Below are 19,994 nucleotides of genomic sequence, written 5' to 3'. Positions count from 1 at the left end.
TATCAGAAAATGTAATTTTGGGGCGCCTGGGTGGCGCAGTCGGTTAAGCGTCCGACTTCAGCCAGGTCACGATCTCGCGGTCCGTGAGTTCGAGCCCCGCGTCAGGCTCTGGGCTGATGGCTCGGAGCCTGGAGCCTGTTTCCGATTCTGTGTCTCCCTCTCTCTCTGCCCCTCCCCCGTTCATGCTCTGTCTCTCTCTGTCCCAAAAATAAATAAAAAAAAACGTTGAAAAAAAGAAGAAAAAAAAAAATTTAAAAAAAAAAAAAAAAAGAAAATGTAATTTTAAGTTTAATCCTAAATCCTGTTAGGGACACACACATGACTGCAAAAAGTGCTACCAAGGCTAGGAATTTTCAGAGGCCGCGTAAATGCCAGTCTTCTTGAATCAACTGAATTTATTCCCAGGGTTGACTACACTCTATAGAGATTTGCCCTTGCCTGCAGAAGTTGCTTTCCAAATTCTGCCGTCACAGGAAGCCACACCCAGAACTTGTTTCTCCCCTCCGGGAGAGGCACGTTCCCAGTGAATGTAGGAACTTGTTTGGCCTCTCCAGCCTGGTCTGGGAGAGTCTGCAAACCTCCCAAGTGGCTCCATGGGTCTGCCCTGGAGAGCTCTTCCCTGTTAGTGAAACATTTGAAGGATCGTTAGTTTTCTTCAGTTTTGCTGCGCATTTGAGAAACAGTTAAGAAAATGTAAGATAGATGTACAAATGAGCTGTGGAGGTTTTGGCTCCTTTTATTTTTGTTTCAGTGGGATAAAACAATTGGCGGTCAGTGATTATTAGTTTTTAGTCTGAATTATTGCCATTATTGGCTGTCTTTTCCCAAATCCCTTTTTTCCTTTCTCAAAGCAGTTAGTTGGTCAGAAGTTTTGAGGGACCAAATGGGTTGCTGGAATTTATTTAGGAGAAAAATATTTTTGCTTAAAGCCACAGACCATAGCAGGTATACGGACAAAGTACATTACACTGAGCGAGGCCAAATCAGAATTGTAGTCTTTTTCTCAATTCCTTTCCCAGTTATAAAACAATAACATTAAAAGTTTAGATTTGTTCCTTTTACCCCTCCAAAAAAATAACTGCCAAGCGCTTCAAGTCTGGACAAACGGCCGGGGTGGGACTGTAAAAGCCCTGGACCACCGGGGCCCGGGCCCTCTGCGGGCTGGCAGCTCGGTGCTACAGCTGAGGCCGGGAAGCCAGCTTCCGCCGCGCCACGCCCCCCTGCGTCACGGGAGGCGGGGCTGCCGGCGATTGGCTGTTCGCGGAAGCTCTGCTGCTCCGGAGCCAGGCCAGGAGGGCTGGAGAAGCAGGGGGAGGAGGAGGAGGAGGAGGAGGTCGCGGCTTTGGCTCAGGCTTCAGCCGAGCGGTTTGCGGGCTGTCTTCTGAGAAGTGGGGTTTTTTTGTTTGTTTTCTTGTTTTTTGTTTCCCCAAAAAGCAAATGGCTGGCAGAGGCGCATAACCCGCCTCCACTCTTCGGATTTGTGTTGGGTTTTCTCTTGCACCTTGAGAGTCGTGATCGTCATGCTGTGATGTGTGCGGATGGAGGAATTGGTAAGGGTGAACGTGCGAACTCCTAGGTCTGTTTCCTTCACTTCTGTTTCACTTCTCACCCTGCTCCCCCTTCCCTTCCCCTCCCCTCTTCCTCTCCCGCTTCCCCAATAATTGCTTTCAGGTTTGATGTAGTGCCTCAAAACTAGACTTTAGGTCTGTTGTTGAACTTAAAAAACAAAGCAAAACCAAAACGGAGAGACCCCGTTTTCAGTTACTTGATTTTGATTGCAAAAGAGGAATTATTTTATATCTTCTGAATGCTGGGTTTTGTGAAAAGGTAAATTATACGCGCACACACTTGTCATCTCATTGTGAAATCCAGCAGTCTAAAGGCAATTTTGGCTTTGTCTCAAGGGTAAGGAAGACAGTGGGGGTTGAAGTTGTAACCCAGTAGAAAAGTCGGGTTTATTCCTTAGGAAGGTGTTTGTGTTGGAGTTTGCTCAGAAATGGTTTTAAAGGAGCGCTACAGAAAAGCCCGCGTTCGTCCCCGCACACATTAACTTTGCAGAACTTAATGGTTTGAGGCATCCTTCCTCTTACGTTATAAAACATAGTCATACTTTCCTATGTACAGCAGAGAGACATCAACTTGGTTAGTGAAACCCTCCAGTTTGGAGAGTCAAGCCTTTCTGCTTTTAAAGGATATATTTAAACTATTCTTAATCATAAGGGCATGCTAACTCAGGTGTTTAGAATGTTATCTCAATAAGACCACAAAGTTTCTTGTTGCTTCTTTTCATGCTAGTTCTTTGCAAGGAGAAACAGTTCTGTAGTCTGAGAGCAAGCTTCTGAGTCTCATCAGCTCTAGAAGATTGAGCCACAAGAATGGGGGCTCTTTGTCTACCAACTGATTGCTGTACTAGAAAAGTAACTATAGAGGAGAGAGTAATTTTTATATTGGGCTAGGTCAAATATCTGAAGAGTGCCATCAAAAAAAAAATCTTTGGCTTAAGAACAGGTGCGTGACATATGATCGTTGTAACACTGTAAACTCCTTCAGTGCCCCAGTGTGAGTCCTCACTCCACTCTACCCCAAGGGGTAATGTCTGCTCCTTCTGGACTCTCTTCTGTTCTCATTACAAATACATATTACATACTTATATTGGGATGATTTGTTTTTATGAAAATGTGGTCATACTACATATATTGAAAAGCAAATTGGCAACATGCAAAAAGTTTTAGGGAGTTAAAAAAAATAACACTAGCTGCTAATTTTTTAAATAGTTATTTATTTGAGAGAGAGAAAAAAAACATGAGTGGGGGAGGGGCAAAGAGAGGGGGAGACAGAGAAATTGGAAGCAAGCTCCCCACTGTCAGCTCAGAGCCCAAAGCGGGGCTTGAACTCACCACGATGAGATCATGACCTGAGCCAAAGTTGGAGGCTTAGCTGACTGAGCCACCAAGGTGCCCCAGCACTAGCTGCTAATTTAACATTTGTTAAATTATATACATAAATGGATAATCTACGCAGTCTAAAACCGGATTTCGGGAATGCTTGACCTTTGGATGGCAAGAATCAAATACTTTTTTAATACAATTACTTAATGATTAAATAGAAATTGAATAGGATATTGTTTATTTTGATGTCTGTAAAACAAAGGAAATGACTTATTGGCTAGACAAGTAAACTTGTTAGAATCTATTTTTAAATTAAGAGGTCAAGAATGTTCACATACTGAAGGCTTCAGTACATGTCTCAGTTGTTGTCTGATCTAATTAGACATAGCCTTTTTGATGAAGGAAAATCAAAAATGCTACAAGCAAAATCGCTTGGGAATAGCCCAAACCCAATGCAATGGTGAAGATACATTGAATAGTTTGTGCTTGCGAGGAGGAGAATCTGTGGATCAACTCTTGGAACAATAGTGTGTGTGCTGTCTCTATTCCTGGTCATAGTTATAGCAGCTGAACAGCTTTCCTTATCACTTAAGAAGAGGTTTGATGTGAATGTACTCTCTTAAAGACGTTATTCCCTTCCTATTACCTTAGATGGATTTCTTTCACTTCAGAAATCATCTTAGCCATAGAAACGACACTTTTCATGGAGCTAGTGCCACCATTAGAGTAAGAAGTAACAGTGACACTAGTTTTGTTAGAGTTGTGGCCTTCATGGAATCTTCTTTTGTGCTTCTAAATGAAGGGTATGTTCATGCAATGATATAAGCTGATAAAATGAGAGTATGTATTAAAACCTGTAAATCCTTTCAGGCTTTGACTCAGTAATACTGGGTCTAGAAATATATACCAAGGTAATCCTCTGAATTTTATATGAAGATTTGTAAATATGTTCATTACAGTGAACATGAATGTAATACGAAAAAGAAGAATAAACCCTGCAATAGCAAAATACCTAAATTATTGTACTATATATCTATATTGATGCAATTCAGTTTCCAAAATAGTTTTGAAAAAAATTTCATTACTTAGAAAGTATTCTAAAAAGATAAAATATCATTTACTCACATATTCAGCTCTTACTATATATTAGGCATTGTTCTAAATTAAACATTGAACAAGACTGTTGTACTTCCTGTTTGTATACAAGTTCCTGTTTGTATCAATGGATGTATTCACTGACATATATGAAAAAAAATTGGATTTCTAGGTGGTAGAGTTGTGGCTCTTTGAAAATATTCTTCTTCACATTCCCAAATCTTCTATGGCTACTATTATTTTAATAATCACAAAAATACTGTTTTGAAAAATGTTGCCAAGAGATACCAAAACCGAAATTAAAACTCTGAGGTCTATATTTTATATACTAGTAAACCCTTTTCAAAGGATATTATAAACTGCAGTGAGACATAAATGAACACCATGTGAAAAATTATGCCCAATGAAAAATAGACATAAATGGGCAATTCTCAGAGGGAAAAAATGGACTTTTTTAAGGTCAGGAGGAGAGGGATGTTTACTAAGTTAACACACTTTCACACATCACATCAGTAAACTTGGAGAGCAAATTAAAATGTGTGAAGTTGTTGGGAAGGAAGACTTTTTAATGATATGGAAATATGTTTAGGATAGGAGGAATGAAAAGTTACAGAATCTTACTTTTGAAAAAATCCAGTTTAATGCACAGAAACTACTTTATTGGTGGAGAGTAAACCAAATGGTGATGTTACTTATGTTTGGGTGATGGGATTATGAGTGATTTCTGTTTTCTCATGGTATTCATCTGTAGTTTCTAAAATTTCTACAGTAAATATATTTTGGTTATCGGGGGAAAAATTGCTATCCTAATAAATCAGTTTGTTCTAGAACGAAGAGTACATGGACGATATTCTCTTTGTTTTCTTTCACAAAGCCTATATAGTCCCAGGGTGTAATTCCGTGCAAGTGTCATTGTTTCCGGATTATATTTGATGGTGAGAACATGTGAAATTAAAGGGAAATCTCAAGATAAAACTTATTCTAGTCACATTCACTCTAGTGCCCCCAGCTGTTTTCTGAAATAATAAGCGGTGTTGGACTGATGAAAGCTTTATTCCTATTCATGTCCGGTTGGTCACATCTTCTTGGGGCCCAAGCTACTAGGCCTTAATTAAACACTTCTTAATTTCTTTTTCTAAAATCTACTCATTTCATTCAAGGCCTTTCTGAATGAGGAAGAGGAGTACATGTCTATATTTCTGTCAGCCACACAAATTTATAAAATTTCAACTCTGTATGTAGGAAAGGTAATAAATAATAATAGCTTAGTTATGAGAAAGAAGGTCAAAATCAGTTTTAAATTATCCAAAAATTTGGTGAAGTCTTTTTCTTCAAGGTATAGTTTTCATAACTAGCACTATTTAAAAACATTGTCGTTTCCCTTACAGGCTATAATGATACACTGAAGGTTATTGTTAAAAATCTTAATTTATAATATCTTTTCTTCACTAAAGTCTTTCCAAGACAGGTGTTCTCATATATTCTCTCGACTTACCTGTGATGCCCTTCAGCCAACAAATCAACATTTCTACCTTGTCAGGTTAGAAAAATGCCTGATTCTGAACTATTATTATACTTAAAATTTTTTTTTTTAATGTTTATTTTTGAGAGACAGAGAGAGAGACAGAGTGCGGGAGGGAGACACACACAGAATCCAAAGCAGGCTCCAGCCTCTGAGCTGTCAGCACAGAGCCCGATGTGGGGCTCAAACCCATGAGCCATGAAATCATGACCTAAGCTGAAGTCTGATGGTGCTCAACCAACTGAGCCACCCAGGTGCCCCTGAACTATTATTATACTTTTAAGATTCCTAAACCAAGGACCTAGTGAAAAATGAAAAGTGAAATGTTTTCAGTAGGGCAGTGGTATTTTAAAAAACAATTCTTACTCAGAGTCCTAAGCTGTCTTTCTTCTCTCAAATTGTAACATTTCATTTGAGCTAAGTAATGCAAAAGAGGGTGTATTGTGGTCCCCAGTGCCCAATTAGTCACATTTTTTGCCTGCTTGATTTGGGTCATGGTCCAGATGGATGGGGTGATGGTAGGAATGTGTGGACAGAGTATGTCCTGTTGAGGAAGCAGTGTTGGTAACAGGCAGAGGACAGGAGGTACAGTGGGGAATATGAGTGTGGTTCCTGCCAGGTTGTTGGGGTGTCCTCGCCAGCCATTGGTGCTGCTGATGTCACAAATGTGCACTCCAAGATGCCTCTGGAAATCTCTAGTAATCCCACTCCTTGTTAGGTTACTAGTCAACTGTGTTTGGAAGCACATTGTTTTCCTTTTTTCAGTCTAGCCTCCCTGCCTTTTCTCCCCCATCACAATGTGCTTTCAACTTCTTGCAAAGAAATCCTTTAAATGTCCATATTGTATCACATCCTCTTTTTTTTTAAATTTTAGTTTTAATTTTTTTAAATTTACATCTAAATTAGTTAGCATATAGTGCAACACTGATTTCAGGAGTAGATTCCTTAGTGCCCCTTACCCATTTAGCCCATCCGCCTCCCACAACCCCTCCAGTAACCCTCAGTTTGTTCTCCATATTTGAGTCTCTTCTGTTTTGCCCCCCTCCCTGTTTTTATATTATTTTTGTTTCCCTTCCCTTATGTTCATCTGTTTTGTCTCTTAAAGTCCTCATATGAGTGAAGTCATATGGTTTTTGTCTTTCTCTGACTGACTCATTTCACTTAGCATAATACCCTCCAGTTCCATCATGTAATTGCAAATGCAAGATTTCTTCTTTTTGATTGCCGAGTAATACTCCATTGTATATATATACCACATCTTCTTTATCCATTCATCCATCGATGGACATTTGGGCTCTTTCCATACTTTGGCTATTGTTGATAGTGCTGCTATAAACATGGGAGTGCATGTGTCCCTTTGGAACAGCACACCTGTATCCCTAGGATAAATGCCTAGTAGTGCAACTGCTGGGTCATAGGGTAGTTCTATTTTTAGTTTTTTGAGGAACCTCCATACTGTTTTCCAGAGTGTCTGCACCAGCTTGCATTCCCATCGTATATCCTCTTCATATCTTCGATGATTTCCCATTTCCTTCAAAATGAGTATAAATTTTTCATCTTAGTAAGTAAGGACTTACATGGTCCTAACCTAGATTTCCATCTTTATTTGCCCTCACTCCTTAATGTGTACTTGAAACTCCAGCCATATTGAACTACTCACTGTTACTTAAATGAACATAGGGCTTTTCAGTCTCCTAGCCTTCATTCATAATATTTCTAAAATCTACAAATCTCTCCTGTCATTTCCCAGAGTTCATTTAACATGCCCTCTCTTCCCAGAAGTCTACCCTCCACTCCCTTTCTGTCTTCCAACCTCATGTCATGTCCTCTCCTAGGACTTTCTGTTTTCTAAATTTATATACTGTATGATTACACTAGTGTTATCTTTTTGTTGTTGTTGTTGAATTGAGTATGTTGACCTGCTCTGGGCACTTTTATTCATTCTCAAAGTACCCAGCACTGTGCCTAAGACAAGGTAAAATAAAGGAACACTAGAAGGTAAGCTCCTAGGAAGCAGAGATTTTTGTCTTTTGTTCCCTGATTTATTTCTGCTATCTGTAACGTTGTTTGGCATATACTCGAAGCTCAGCAAACGTTCATTGAAAGAATGAAGTTATTCAGTATGTTAGACATAGTGCATTATTTAATAAACCTCTTTACAAAACTCTGTGAGGTAGGTGATGATTATTTCTACTTTACAGATGTGGAAACTGAGACTCAGGAGCTAAGAGCTTGTGCTAAGTGGCAGACTGTCAATCTGAGCATCAGTGACACTTGAACTTGTTAGAGCTTGTGTTTTTCTACTAGCTGCAGATTGTTGCTGCACTTATTGCTGGTTTGAAAACAGCTAATTATATCATCACTTCTTGTTCAAGATGAATGTGTTTTTTTTTAATTTTTTTTTTTTTTCAACTTTTTAATTTATTTTTGGGACAGAGACAGAGCATGAACGGGGGAGGGGCAGAGAGAGAGGGAGACACAGAATCGGAAACAGGCTCCAGGCTCCGAGCTATCAGCCCAGAGCCTGACGCGGGGCTCGAACTCACGGACCGCGAGATCGTGACCTGGCTGAAGTCGGACGCCTAACCGACTGCGCCACCCAGGCGCCCCAAGATGAATGTGTTTTAAAGGGCCAGTAGCATTGTGTTGATTGTTGGAGTTGACCATTTATTATGAATTCATTTTATAATCCCATTGAATATCATTAATTTCTTTTCAATACCGTTTACAGCTTTCATCTGTCCTTTATTGGTGTTTATATGCTATACCTCGTAATATAGGCATAAATGACAATTTATTGTATTAATTTTATTTTTCTGAAATGTTTATTTTGAGAGAGACAGAACTGAGCAGGGGAGGGGCAGAGAGAGAGAGAGAGAGAGAGAGGGAGAGAGAGAGAGAGAGAGAAGGAGAGAGACAGAATCCCAAGCAGGCTTCCCGCTGCCAGCATAGTCTTATGTGGGGCTCAATCCCATGAACCGTGAGATCAGCCAACACCAAGAGCAGGATGCCCAGCCAACTGAGCCACCCAGGTACCCCAAAGACAATTTAAATATACATGTCAAGACAATTAAAATTCAGGTATACCTCACTTCATTGTACTTGAACTTATCATGCTTCTCAGATGCTGAATTTTTTACAAATGGAAGGTTTATGGCAGTCCTGTGTCGAACAAGTCTGTCAGTGCCATTTTTCTAATAGCATTTGCTCATTTAATGTCTCTGTGTCGCATTTTAGTAATTCTTGCCATATTTCAAACTTTTTCATTATTATAATATTTCATTATTATTGTATTTGTTATGACGATCAGTGATCAGTAGTTTCTGGAGATGGAATCTACTCCCGGTGAAGATGCTGTGAAGATAATTGAAATGACAACAAAGGATTTAGAATATTACATAAGCTTAGTTGATAAAGCAGTGGCAGAGTTTGAGAGGATTGATTCTAATTTTGAAAGAAGCCCTTCTTTGGGCAAAATGTTGACAAATAGCATTGCGTGCTACAGAGAAACATTAGTGAAAGGAAGAGTCAGTCGATACAGCAAATGTCATTGTTATATTAAGAAATTGCCACAGTCACTTTAACCTTCAGCCACTACTGCCCTGATCAGTCAGCAGCCATCAACATTGAGGCAAGACCCTCGACCAGCAAAAAGATGACAGCTTGGCTGGAAACTCAGATAATGGTTAGCATAATTTTAGCAATAAATCAGTTTTTAATTAAGACAGGCATTAAGGTATGTACATTGTTTATTTAAGGTATTTATATTCTCTTTGAGACATAATGCTATTTTGTACTTAATGGACTACAGTGTAATAAAACATAACTTTTGAATACACTGAGAAATCAAAAAATTTATTGGCTTACTGTACTGTGGTGATGTGGAACCAAATTGGAATATCTCCAAGGTATACCTGTAGTTGATGTATGTGATCTGTGCGTTCATTACATTAAGTCATGTGCTGAAGTCATTTTTAGCCATTGTAAACTAATACTTCTCTGAAATACTTGTAACATATTTTAAGTCACCCAGCACTTCCAGAAGTGAATCTTTAAATAGTTTTTAGAAATTAATTAAATCTCATCCATTATACTGAAATCTCCTTTCTACAGTTCAGCTAAAGAAATGCCTGTCTTCATATATCCAGCGATACCATATACTTTTAAAGGAAACTGTGACTTAAAATTTTAGTCTTTTTTTAAAAAAAGTTTATTTATTTTGAGAGAGGAGCGGGAGAGGGGGAGAGAGGGAGAGGAGAGAATCCCAAGCAGGATTCATGCTGCCAGCATAGGGCCCCATGTGGGGCTCGATCCTACAAGCTGTGAGATCATGACCTGAGTCAAAATCAAGAGTCAGATGCCCAATGAACTATGCCACCCAGACACCCCCAAATTTTAGTCTTTGATGTGTTTATTTGGTTTGTATTTATAACTCAAGTTAATAATCTGCAAAAAACCTTTGGAAAACAATTTAATGTAGTCAATTAACTTAACCTTTAGTTTTATAAGTATATACCATCTTTCAGAGTTAAATTCCATTTTAGCTACAAATAACTCCCTTCCCTATCCATTAATTTTTTCTCTTATTCCTCATTCTTTTATTTTCTTTGCCTTGATAAAAGTTTCTGTGGTTACACATCCAGAAAATATTCCATTTCTTGTGTATAAAAGAGTAGTTTCACTAATTATTTGAACGACAGTAATGTATACACTATTGGGCTAGAAATGATTAGTTGCATAAAAATATTTAGTCATAATGAATCTGTGGAGAAAATATATGTATAAATTATAAATAAGTTTTTCCAGAGCAGATTTGAGCTGCCTAGGTCAATGATTTTCAGATTCTGGTACCCAGAATTGGCATCACTTAAACTTGTTAGAAATACAAATTCTCAGGCCCCACTGCAAACCTTTTGAATCTGAAACTGGAGAGTGTGTGTGTGTGTGTGTGTGTGCGCGTGTGTGTGTGTGTGCGCGTGTGTGTGCATGCGTGTGCACGTGCGTGCACAGGGGAAGAAGCCATGTTTTCACAAATTTCAGGTGATTCTGATCTGTGATAGTTTGAGAATACAGGCTTAGGGTAAGATCCTTAATGAGCAGGCCATAGTCACTGGGTTTTGGTGGACAGGTACCTGGTCTAGTTTAAAAGGTCTCTGAAAAAGACAATTCCATGGACTCCTGTGTGCCATTTCAAATACTTGTGTGCTACTTGTGAGCTAGCTTCAAAAGATATAATTAAACATTTTTGTGTTTCATAAGACAAAAAGAGAGGGACATTTTTCTCATCCTTTGATCTTGGGTATATTTTTGGAGGATGATTAAAGAAAGCAAATATGAATCCTTATGACTCTCAGTAGGGAGTTTGTGCCTAGGGAATCAAGATTTCTTACCAGAGGTCCTGAGTGTCTTTGTGGAGGTGAGGAATGATATAGGTACCTACTTTGATCATTAAAGTTGTAATTAATTAATTAATTAATTATATATAGAGTCTCCACATAAAAGTATTTTCATAGTGCATCTTTACAGGCTGTATTCTTTTATTTTTTATTTTTTTTACGCTTATATATTTTGAGAGAGAAAGCAAGCCTGGGGAGGGGTGGGGTAGAGAGAGAGGCAGAGAATCCCAAGTAGGCTCCGTGCCATCAGCACAGACCCCGATGTGGGGCTTGAACCCACAAATCATGAGATTATGACCTGAGCCAAAACCAAGACTTGGATGCTCAACCGACTGAGCCACCAGGCACCCCATCCCTGATCTTAAATGTAGAAGCAAAACATTAACTTACTTGTATGCTTTTCTCTACCATAAGCATTTGGCTTTGTGATTAAAGTTGGGACATGTTTTGTGGGATTAGTTTTAGAATAGTTTTTCACTGAAATGAAGATATATTTTCTAATGATAAAGTGAGTATATATTTTCATGGATATGGACAGTTACAAAACATATTTAAAAGTTATCTATTAATATACTACCTCAAAATAACCAGTGTTTATGTTTTAAAAATATTTTATTCCAAATTTGTATGTATAAAGAGTGTATGTGTGTATATATATATATATATATATATATATATATATTCATTCCACTTGAGTTCATAGTGATATACAGGTATAAATAATGGATTAAAACCTTATAAACTTATAAAACCTTATAAACTTCAAAAATTCATTTGAATATTTTTTAAATATTATATTTCCATTTAGATACACCACAATGTAACAATTTCTCTTTTTCTTGGCATTTGAGTTAGTGCCTTTTCCAGTGCTGAGTTGATCATCTTTCTACTCAGGGCTGAGGACGATGAGCATTTTAAGGCGTATTACCTCTTGGCTCCAGAGAAGTGAAAAAGCGGGCTAGATTACCCCAGAACTGTATGAAAGCTTGCTTTCATTGAGCATTATGAATAAAGAAATTCTTTGCTACATTCAGTGCAAAAAATACTCTGTTTTAATTGCTTTTTTAAGGTTACTGGTGAAGTTGGAAATACTTTTTTCCTATGTATTTGCAGTTTGTCAGTGTCTACGTGTTTGTTCATGCCCTTCTAGCAAATATTTAAACCAGAAGTGAATAATTTTTTATATTGCTTTTATAAAATATCAAAGTAAAAAGTAGGCCATTGTGAGTGCTAATAGGAAAATTTCATTTTCATTAGGATAAAAATGAAATAAGGCAGAGCTCACAAATTAGCTGTGAAAATTTTAAGGTAGATACAAATGTGAATAAATCTTAGTAATTTTAAACATAGGGTAAGCACACTATCATACAAAATTTTAGCAGGCATAAAATCTTGTAGTCAAACTATGACTTAAATAACTTACGACATATTTATAAGTGTGCAATTTAGGAATTAATAAAAACCTACCTATATATGAATGAGTAATTAAATGGTAGTGGAGAAGATGGCTGGACTATTTTATGTGACTGCCACTAACTTGATGTATAATAATGGGTGAGTCAGTGTCTCTGAACCTCAGTTTTCTTGTGTATGAAGTATTTAGTTGGATATTGAAGATCTTTTCTAGCTTTAAATTATGAATGTTTTAAGTTGCTAAGTCTTATCACCTTTAAATGCTTTTCCTACTTGGTGAAATGTTGCCATCAAATGATTAATAAGTGCTCCATAATAGTAAGAATAGCTGCCACTTACTGATCTATTCTATGCCAGATACCTTGCATATATTCTCATTAACTCCTCACAATAAACCTAAGGACCTAAAGAGTACTTATTAATTTCCTGATGGGGAAACTGAAGATTATACAAAGTCCTACTAGGATTGAGTGAGTAGGGCCAGGATTTGACCCCATGATTGCCTGAAAAGCTCTTTTTTCCACTCTGCTACTTTCCTCTCTCTTGAACAAATGTGATGGCTTGCTCTAGACGTGTATTCAGCAGTAGCATTATTGGCATTTTAGGCCAATAATTCTTTGTTGTGGTAGGGGCTGTCCTGTGATTATAATGGCATCCACGGCACCTATCCATTAGCACCCCCTCAGTTGTGACAACCGAAAATGCTTCCCGATACTGCAAATGTCCCCTGGGGAGGCAAAATTGTTCCTAGTTGAGAACCCCTAGTTTAATGCAACCTAAGTCATCAATAGGACAAATATAATTATCTCAAGCAGAGGTAAGTGGCTTTAGGTCGTCTTGGATTACAGAAGACAAGGTAGAATAGACCAAGTAGGATCCCATCATTCAGTAATACTTATTGCACACTTATTGATTGCTTGACCTTTATCTTCTTGAGATTTTTCTTCTTTGGAGAACACTCATTTCTGGGATGCATAGTATATGACCATGAACCTTATTAGATATTAGTTAATTTATTTAAAATATTTATTTAAAATACTTATTTATTTAAAAATATTCATTGGGGCGCCTGGGTGTCTGACTTTGTCTCAAGTCATGATCTCATGGTCCATAGGTTCGAGCCCCGCATCGGGCTCTGTGCTGACAGCTTGGAGCCTGGAGCCTGCTTCGGATTCTGTGTCTCCCTCTTTCTCTGCCCCTCCCCTGCTCATGCTCTGTCTCTCTCTGTCACAAAAATAAATAAACATTAACAATTTTTTTTTAATATTCATTGAGTACTTGTCATGTGGTAGGCATTGTCTGGTTATTGGTTCAAACTGTAAATAGGATGGTCTTAATGGGGAAGCAGCTATTAAATAATTACAGTTCATTCCCCTCTTTCTTACTAACAGTCTTTTACCGCATGTATTTAGAATCACAATCCAGTGTGTTTATTATGTTTTACACACACAGCTTGTTACATAGAGCTAGAATTTGTTGTCCTTTGTGTGATGAATAAAGATGCCACGCCATGAAATTTGTGTTCTGCTGTTTAGGAAGGTATTTTGGCTCTTGTTTTCAAAATGGGCACTTATCTGGGTGCTAGCTTCATATCATAACTTACTTGTTTATTGATTAGGTTAGTGTTTTAATGTTCTTTGTATTTACCACTCTGAAACCTGGCCATAAACATGTCAAGGTTTGTCTCATGGAGGTTAATCTCTGAAGTATTTCAGGGAATGAGGGAATCTCATGAAGTTCATGCTTGATCCCTCTTCTGGGCTCTTTGTTCCTTGAGGGCAGGAATCATGGAATTTACATAGGACTTTTCATTATTGTGGTTGCAGTCCAGGAAAAGTGCCAGACTGGCACAGGGAACCCTTGGTGCCTGTTTATTAAACAGATAGAAGGAAAAGTGATCTCTGAACAGTGAAAATAGGTTTCACTACATAAGCCATAAGTTTCTGTGTTCTGCTTCCTGAAGACCATTGAGGTCATTATTAATTCAATATTTAAGCATATTGATTTTCTAAGAGAGTTGGAAGTATGAGTTAAATTTTAATAAAGTCAGATATTTGGGCATCCAAGGGAGAAACCTATAACGTCAGACATGAGCATTCAAAACAAGGAGGCCTTCAACTACTGAAAGAGAACCTATGGATGTGTTTCCAAACATCCTGAAGGCATCACTATATAGAACACTTTGCTGTAATGGTGCTTATAACATTGGAACTGAATTCTCAGAAGAAAATTTATTTAAACTGTGTAAAATATAGGAAAATTCATTTATTTATTTTTGTTTTATTAAAACATTTTTTTAATGTTTATTTTTGAGAGAGAGAGAGAGAGAGAAAGAGAGAGAGAGCACAGACAGGGGAGGGACAGAGAGAGGGAGACAGAATCCAAAGCAGGCTCCAGGCCCTGAGCTGTCAGCACAGAGCCCGATGCGGGGCTTTAACCCACGAACCGTGAGATCATGACCTGAGCCAAAGTCGGATGCTTAACTGACTGAGCCACCCAGGCACCCCTATTTTATTTTATTTTATTTTATTTTATTTTATTTTATTTTATTTTATTTTATTATTTTTTTTTTAATTTTTTTTTAACGTTTTTATTTATTTTTGAGACAGAGAGAGACAGAGCATGAATGGGGGAGGGTCAGAGAGAGAGGGAGACACAGAATCTGAAACAGGCTCCGGGCTCTGAGCGGTCAGCACAGAGCCCGACGTGGGCTCGAACTCACGGGCGGTGAGATCATGACCTGAGCCGAAGTCGGACGCTCAACCGACCAAGCCACCCAGGCGCCCCTATTTTATTTTTTTTAAGTACAATGTTGTGAAAGCATGATTCTTCTTTGACAAAGTTGAATTGTTCAGTATAAATCCTGGGAAGCACTAACATGAACAAGGAAAAAAATAAAGATGATCTGGAAGGGGATACAGTTTCTGAATACCAGATGTTACAGAACAGAGGGAAAAACCATAAGTCTGTGTAGGATCAAACCTTGATTATCCAAAGTAGTGGTATATAAGAATGCACATAAATTCCAAAATAGTAATCAAAAACCAATTTATATTTAATTTTAAAAGGCAGTCACACACAGGGACTACACACACACACACACACACACACATACACACTTATACTCCCCTGGTTTTAACACTCTTCACACTTCATCCTGTTTTTTTTTTTCCCACTTTGTGTTTTTTCTAATTTTATTTTTTAAATTTTTTATTTAGTTATTTTTTTTAATATAATTTATTGTCAAGTTAGCTAACATACAGTATATACAGTGTGTGCTCCTGGCTTTGGGAATAGATTCCCATTGATTTATCGCTTACATACAACACTCAGCGCTCATGCCAACAAGTGCTGTTCTCAATGCCCATAACCCATTCCCCCTACCCCCAGCCCCCATCAACCCTCAGTTTTCTCTCTGTATTTAAGAGTCACTTATGGTTTGCCTCCCTCTCTGTTTGAAACTATTTTTTCCCCCTTCCCTTCCCCCATGGTCTTCTGTTAAGTTTCTCAAATACCACATATGAGTGAAACATATGATATCTGTGTTTCTCTGACTGACTTATTTCACTTAGCATAATACCTTCCGGTTCCATCCACGTTGCTGCAAATGGTATGATTTCATTCTTTCTCATTGCCAAGTAGTATTCCATTGTATATATAAACCACAACTTCTTTATCCATTCATCACTTGATGGACACTTGAGCTCTTTCCATAATTTGGCTATTGTTGATAGTGCTGCTGTAAACATTGTGGGTACATCAGCACTCCTATATCCTTGGGATAAATTCCTAGTAGTGCTATTGCTAGGTCATAGGGTAGTTCTATTTTTAATTTTTTGAGGAACCTCCACACTGTTTTCCAGAGAGGCTGTAACCAGTTTGCATTCCCACCAACAGTGCAACTGGGTTCCTGTTTCTCCACATCCTTGCCAACGTCTGTTGTTTTGGAGTTGTTGATTTCAGCCACTCTGACTGGTGTGAGGTGGTATCTGAGTGTCATTTTGATTTGTATTTCCTTGATGAGGAGCAGTGGTGAGCATCTTTTCAAGTGTCTGTTGGCCATCTGGATGTCTTCTTTGGAAAAGTGTCTATTCATGTCTTTTGCCCATTTCTTCACTGGATTATTTATTTTTTTGGGTGTTGATTTTGATAAGTTCTTTATAGATTTTGGATACTAACCCTTTACCCAATAGGTCATTTGCACATGTCTTCTCCCATTCCTTTGGTTGCTTTTTAGTTATGCTGATTGTTCCTTTTGCTGTGCAGAAGCTTTTTATCTTGATGAGGTCCCAATAGTTGATTTTTGTTTTTGTTTCCCTTGCCTCTGGAGACATGTTGAGTACAAAGTTGCTGTAGCTGAGGTCAAAGAGGTTGCTGCCTGTTTTGTCCTCTAGGGCTTTGATGGTTTCCTGTCTTACATTTAGGCCTTTCATCCGTTTTGAGTTTATTTGTGTATGGTGTAAGAGAGTAGTCCAGTTTCATTCTTTTACCTGTTGCTGTTTCATCCCAGATAAAATTGTTTTGGTACTTAAAGTGATAAACCTTAAGCTATGTGAAAAAAAATAGGTATTCAGAAAACTTCCTCCCTGAGAGTTTCACAACAAAGAAATTCAAATACCTGAGTAATTTTTAAAAATACAGTCTCCTTGTTTTATTTCCCTTTTTATGTCTACCTGTTGCAGAGTCTTTTTAGTGGTCATTTTAGGGTTACATGCTATAAATCTAAATCTGAAACTCTAATAACTTTAGCATACACAATAAAAGATACAATGAGATCATGGAATAACTAAGCTTATATACCTTATGGAGCTGGTGTATACAAGATTGTCACAGATATTCCTCTTTTTGCTAAGTATAAGAGAGGTGGTACCTGATTCTTATGTTCGTTCCACAGATATGCATTGAAATCTACTCTGTGCCTGGTACTTTGCAGGACTAGTCTGTATGAGTGAACAACAAAGATAGAAATCCCTCCTCTAATGGAGAGGAGAGACAAGAGCTAAAATACAAAAATAATTTTATGACGTTGGAAAGTGATGCAAAAGTTCTATGAAAAATAAAACTGGGAAGGAGAACAGGGATGGCTGAGGTGAGCCTGTGGCAGGTGGCATGAAGGAGGGGAGGAGCAATAGATTGGAGAGGACTGTGGCACCTGGGTGGCTCAGTCGGGTAAACATCTGGTTTTTGATATTCGCTCCGGTTAGGATCTTCCATTGGGGAGTTTTAGCCCCGCGTCGGGCTCTGTGCTGGCAGCATGGAGTCCACTTGGGATTCTCTCTCTCCCTCCCTCCCTCCTTCTCTCTCTCTCTCTCTCTCTCTCTGCCCCTCCCCTGCTCATCTGTGCTCTGTCTCTCAAATAAACACTAAAAAAAAAGATTGGAGAGGAGTTTGGGAGGCAGATACACGTGACGCTGCCAGCTATTGTCATAATTAAGATGAGAGCCTCTAGAGAGATTTAAATTGTGGAAAATTCAGGATGTAACTTAGGGTTTAACGGGACTAGATGGTAGTGGTAGAGGTGATGCCATGTGGTGAGATTCTGGATTCAGCTGAATTTGCTGACTGACTGTATGTGGGTTTTGAGGAAAGGACAGGACCCCAGGCTGAGGATCCGGAAGGATGGAGCTGCCATCAACTGATAGGGCTAATCTGCAGAGGAAGCAGAAGAGCACAGTTCTGTACATGTTACCATCTAGAGATGGGCTGCCTCGTTGGCAGGCAGATATAGGAGTCTGGGGTTTGGGGGAAGAGGTCTGCGCTGGAGGGCAGTTACATGGGGGGAACCTGTAGAAGTTCTGGTTGGATGGCCCTGGTTTCTCAGTACAGTAGAAACAAGGTCATCAGCAGGAAGAAAGTTAGGAGGGAAATATGGAAAGTTAGAGGAGAAGGTATGAAACAGTTGTCTATGAAAGTGGGAAAGTGAAGAGTTTGCAAATGCTGTGTGATTACCATCAGCAGGTGTGGCTGGCTGGTGGTCCACGGTCAGTAATTTAAAGTGACACCAGTGAGGGATGTTACACATTTCTGACACTTTCAACTTGGAGGTACTAACTAGAACAGAGTATAACAGGGATCTGGATATAACTGATTTGAATAGAACTAGGATAAGAGTTTTGCCAAGAGAGGAAAGAAGAGCTAAGGGGTAGAGAGACTACAGAAGGAAATGATAACAGGGTTGACCACGAAATTGAATTTGGATGAGCAGGGAAGTGAGGCCATGCATGAAGGAGCAACAGTGAAAGACCTCGGTTTAGCTGCTTACAGGTCCCTGTGGGGGCAGATGATACTGAAGTCAGGTTAAAAATGAATCATTTAAAAGCAAATTTTATTTGTGTGTACTGAATCACGTTTCAAACATATGTAAAGATTGTTCTATTGAATGCATCGATAGAATGTTTTAAAATTAAATACAAATATTTGAACTTGTTAACTTTAGTTTTTCAAATGAAGTGTGTCTTTAGTTCTTTTTTTTTCCTAAACGACATAAGTTCAGATTTTTTATACTCATCGTCTTCTTTCTTCCAACCCTCATGTTCTTTGGATTACGCTTGGGTAACCAACCACTCACCAAGCTATGTCCCTTGGGTAAATTTCTCAATCGCTCTGAGCCTCAGTTTTCTCATCCTAACATGGGGATAATTGTATGTCCTTTGTTGTAAGGATTAAAGTTACTGTATATTTATCCCCAGCACAGAACTTGGCATGTCTTTCTAAGTGGCAGATATTGTTATGATCTTAGGTTTATTGAATTAATATTTTATTAGAGTTGAATAGCCAAATCTCAAAAACATGCTTTTCTGTCATCTCAATATTTAAGAGTACTATTTAGAATTACCAATGTGAAAACATAGTATTAAAAATTGTTATTAACTTTTAATATATGTTTTTTCAGCTTTAAGAATAGACAAAGGCATATTGGGAACTAACCATGAGTATGGGTGAGCTTTTTTTTGGTTCCTAGTACCAGAGAGACATTCATACAACTGCAGCATTTTCCCTGCCCTTTTGCTAGCTTAAACCAGTTTTGAAGCCCAAGCATCAGCAAATGTAACTCATTTGGATGTGTGGTCCTTTCAAGAGAAAGTTGAGATACATTGAAGATGAGAGATGGTAAAGCTTTCAGCATCTGAATGGATGAAGATATATATATATATATATATATATATATATATATATATATATATATATATACATACATTTATACATGCATACTCACATAAGAGAATTAAAGAATGTCTTATACTTAATGTATTTGGAAACATTAAGAATGAATAACTCTTCCCAGTGTAAAACTATGCATCTGGGTACCACAGTCATATTTTATATCTGTCTTCTTTTAAAATAAACATGTTGTCTTTGAAAATTCAACTGCAATGATATTAAACATGAGGACCCTCCATTGCTGTGGAGGGTTCCTTCCCTCAGTCTGATTTAGAGGCTGCTTCTGTGATGTAGAACAGTATTTTTTGTTTCTCTCCCCCTGCATCAGCCAGTGTCTGGTTTTCAGGTCACGGACTGAGTAAACGTGGCTTAAGCACTCCTTGTTTTTCTTAAAAAAATTTTAAAAAATGTTTATTTGTGTGTGTGTGTGAGAGAGAGAGAGGGAGAGAGAGAGAGAGAGAGAGGAAGCAAGCTGGAGAGGGGCAGAGAGAGAGGGAGAGACAGAATCTTAAGCAGGCT

The 19,994-nt window shown here is 38.3% G+C and overlaps 1 protein-coding gene across 4 annotated transcripts in view; it reads left to right on the top strand.

The window, feature by feature from the left end:
• The first annotated feature begins 1,281 nt into the window (after nt 1-1,281).
• ATP10D (ATPase phospholipid transporting 10D (putative)) overlaps nt 1,282-19,994 on the top strand; it is a 105,486-nt gene continuing 86,773 nt past the window's right edge. For 2 of the 4 annotated variants that reach the window (XM_058722673.1, XM_058722670.1), the window contains exon 1: nt 1,283-1,576. In XM_058722673.1, coding sequence (XP_058578656.1) covers nt 1,539-1,576 — 38 coding nt within the window. In that variant the 5' untranslated portion in view covers nt 1,283-1,538. Of the gene's footprint in view, nt 1,577-19,994 lie in introns of all 4 variants that reach the window. The other 2 variants (XM_058722672.1, XM_058722671.1) reach the window with 2 other exon arrangements.

This window comes from Neofelis nebulosa, chromosome 3, assembly GCF_028018385.1.
Source record: "Neofelis nebulosa isolate mNeoNeb1 chromosome 3, mNeoNeb1.pri, whole genome shotgun sequence".
Lineage (NCBI taxonomy): Eukaryota > Metazoa > Chordata > Mammalia > Carnivora > Felidae > Neofelis > Neofelis nebulosa.
This window is presented reverse-complemented; position numbering and strand designations above follow the sequence as displayed.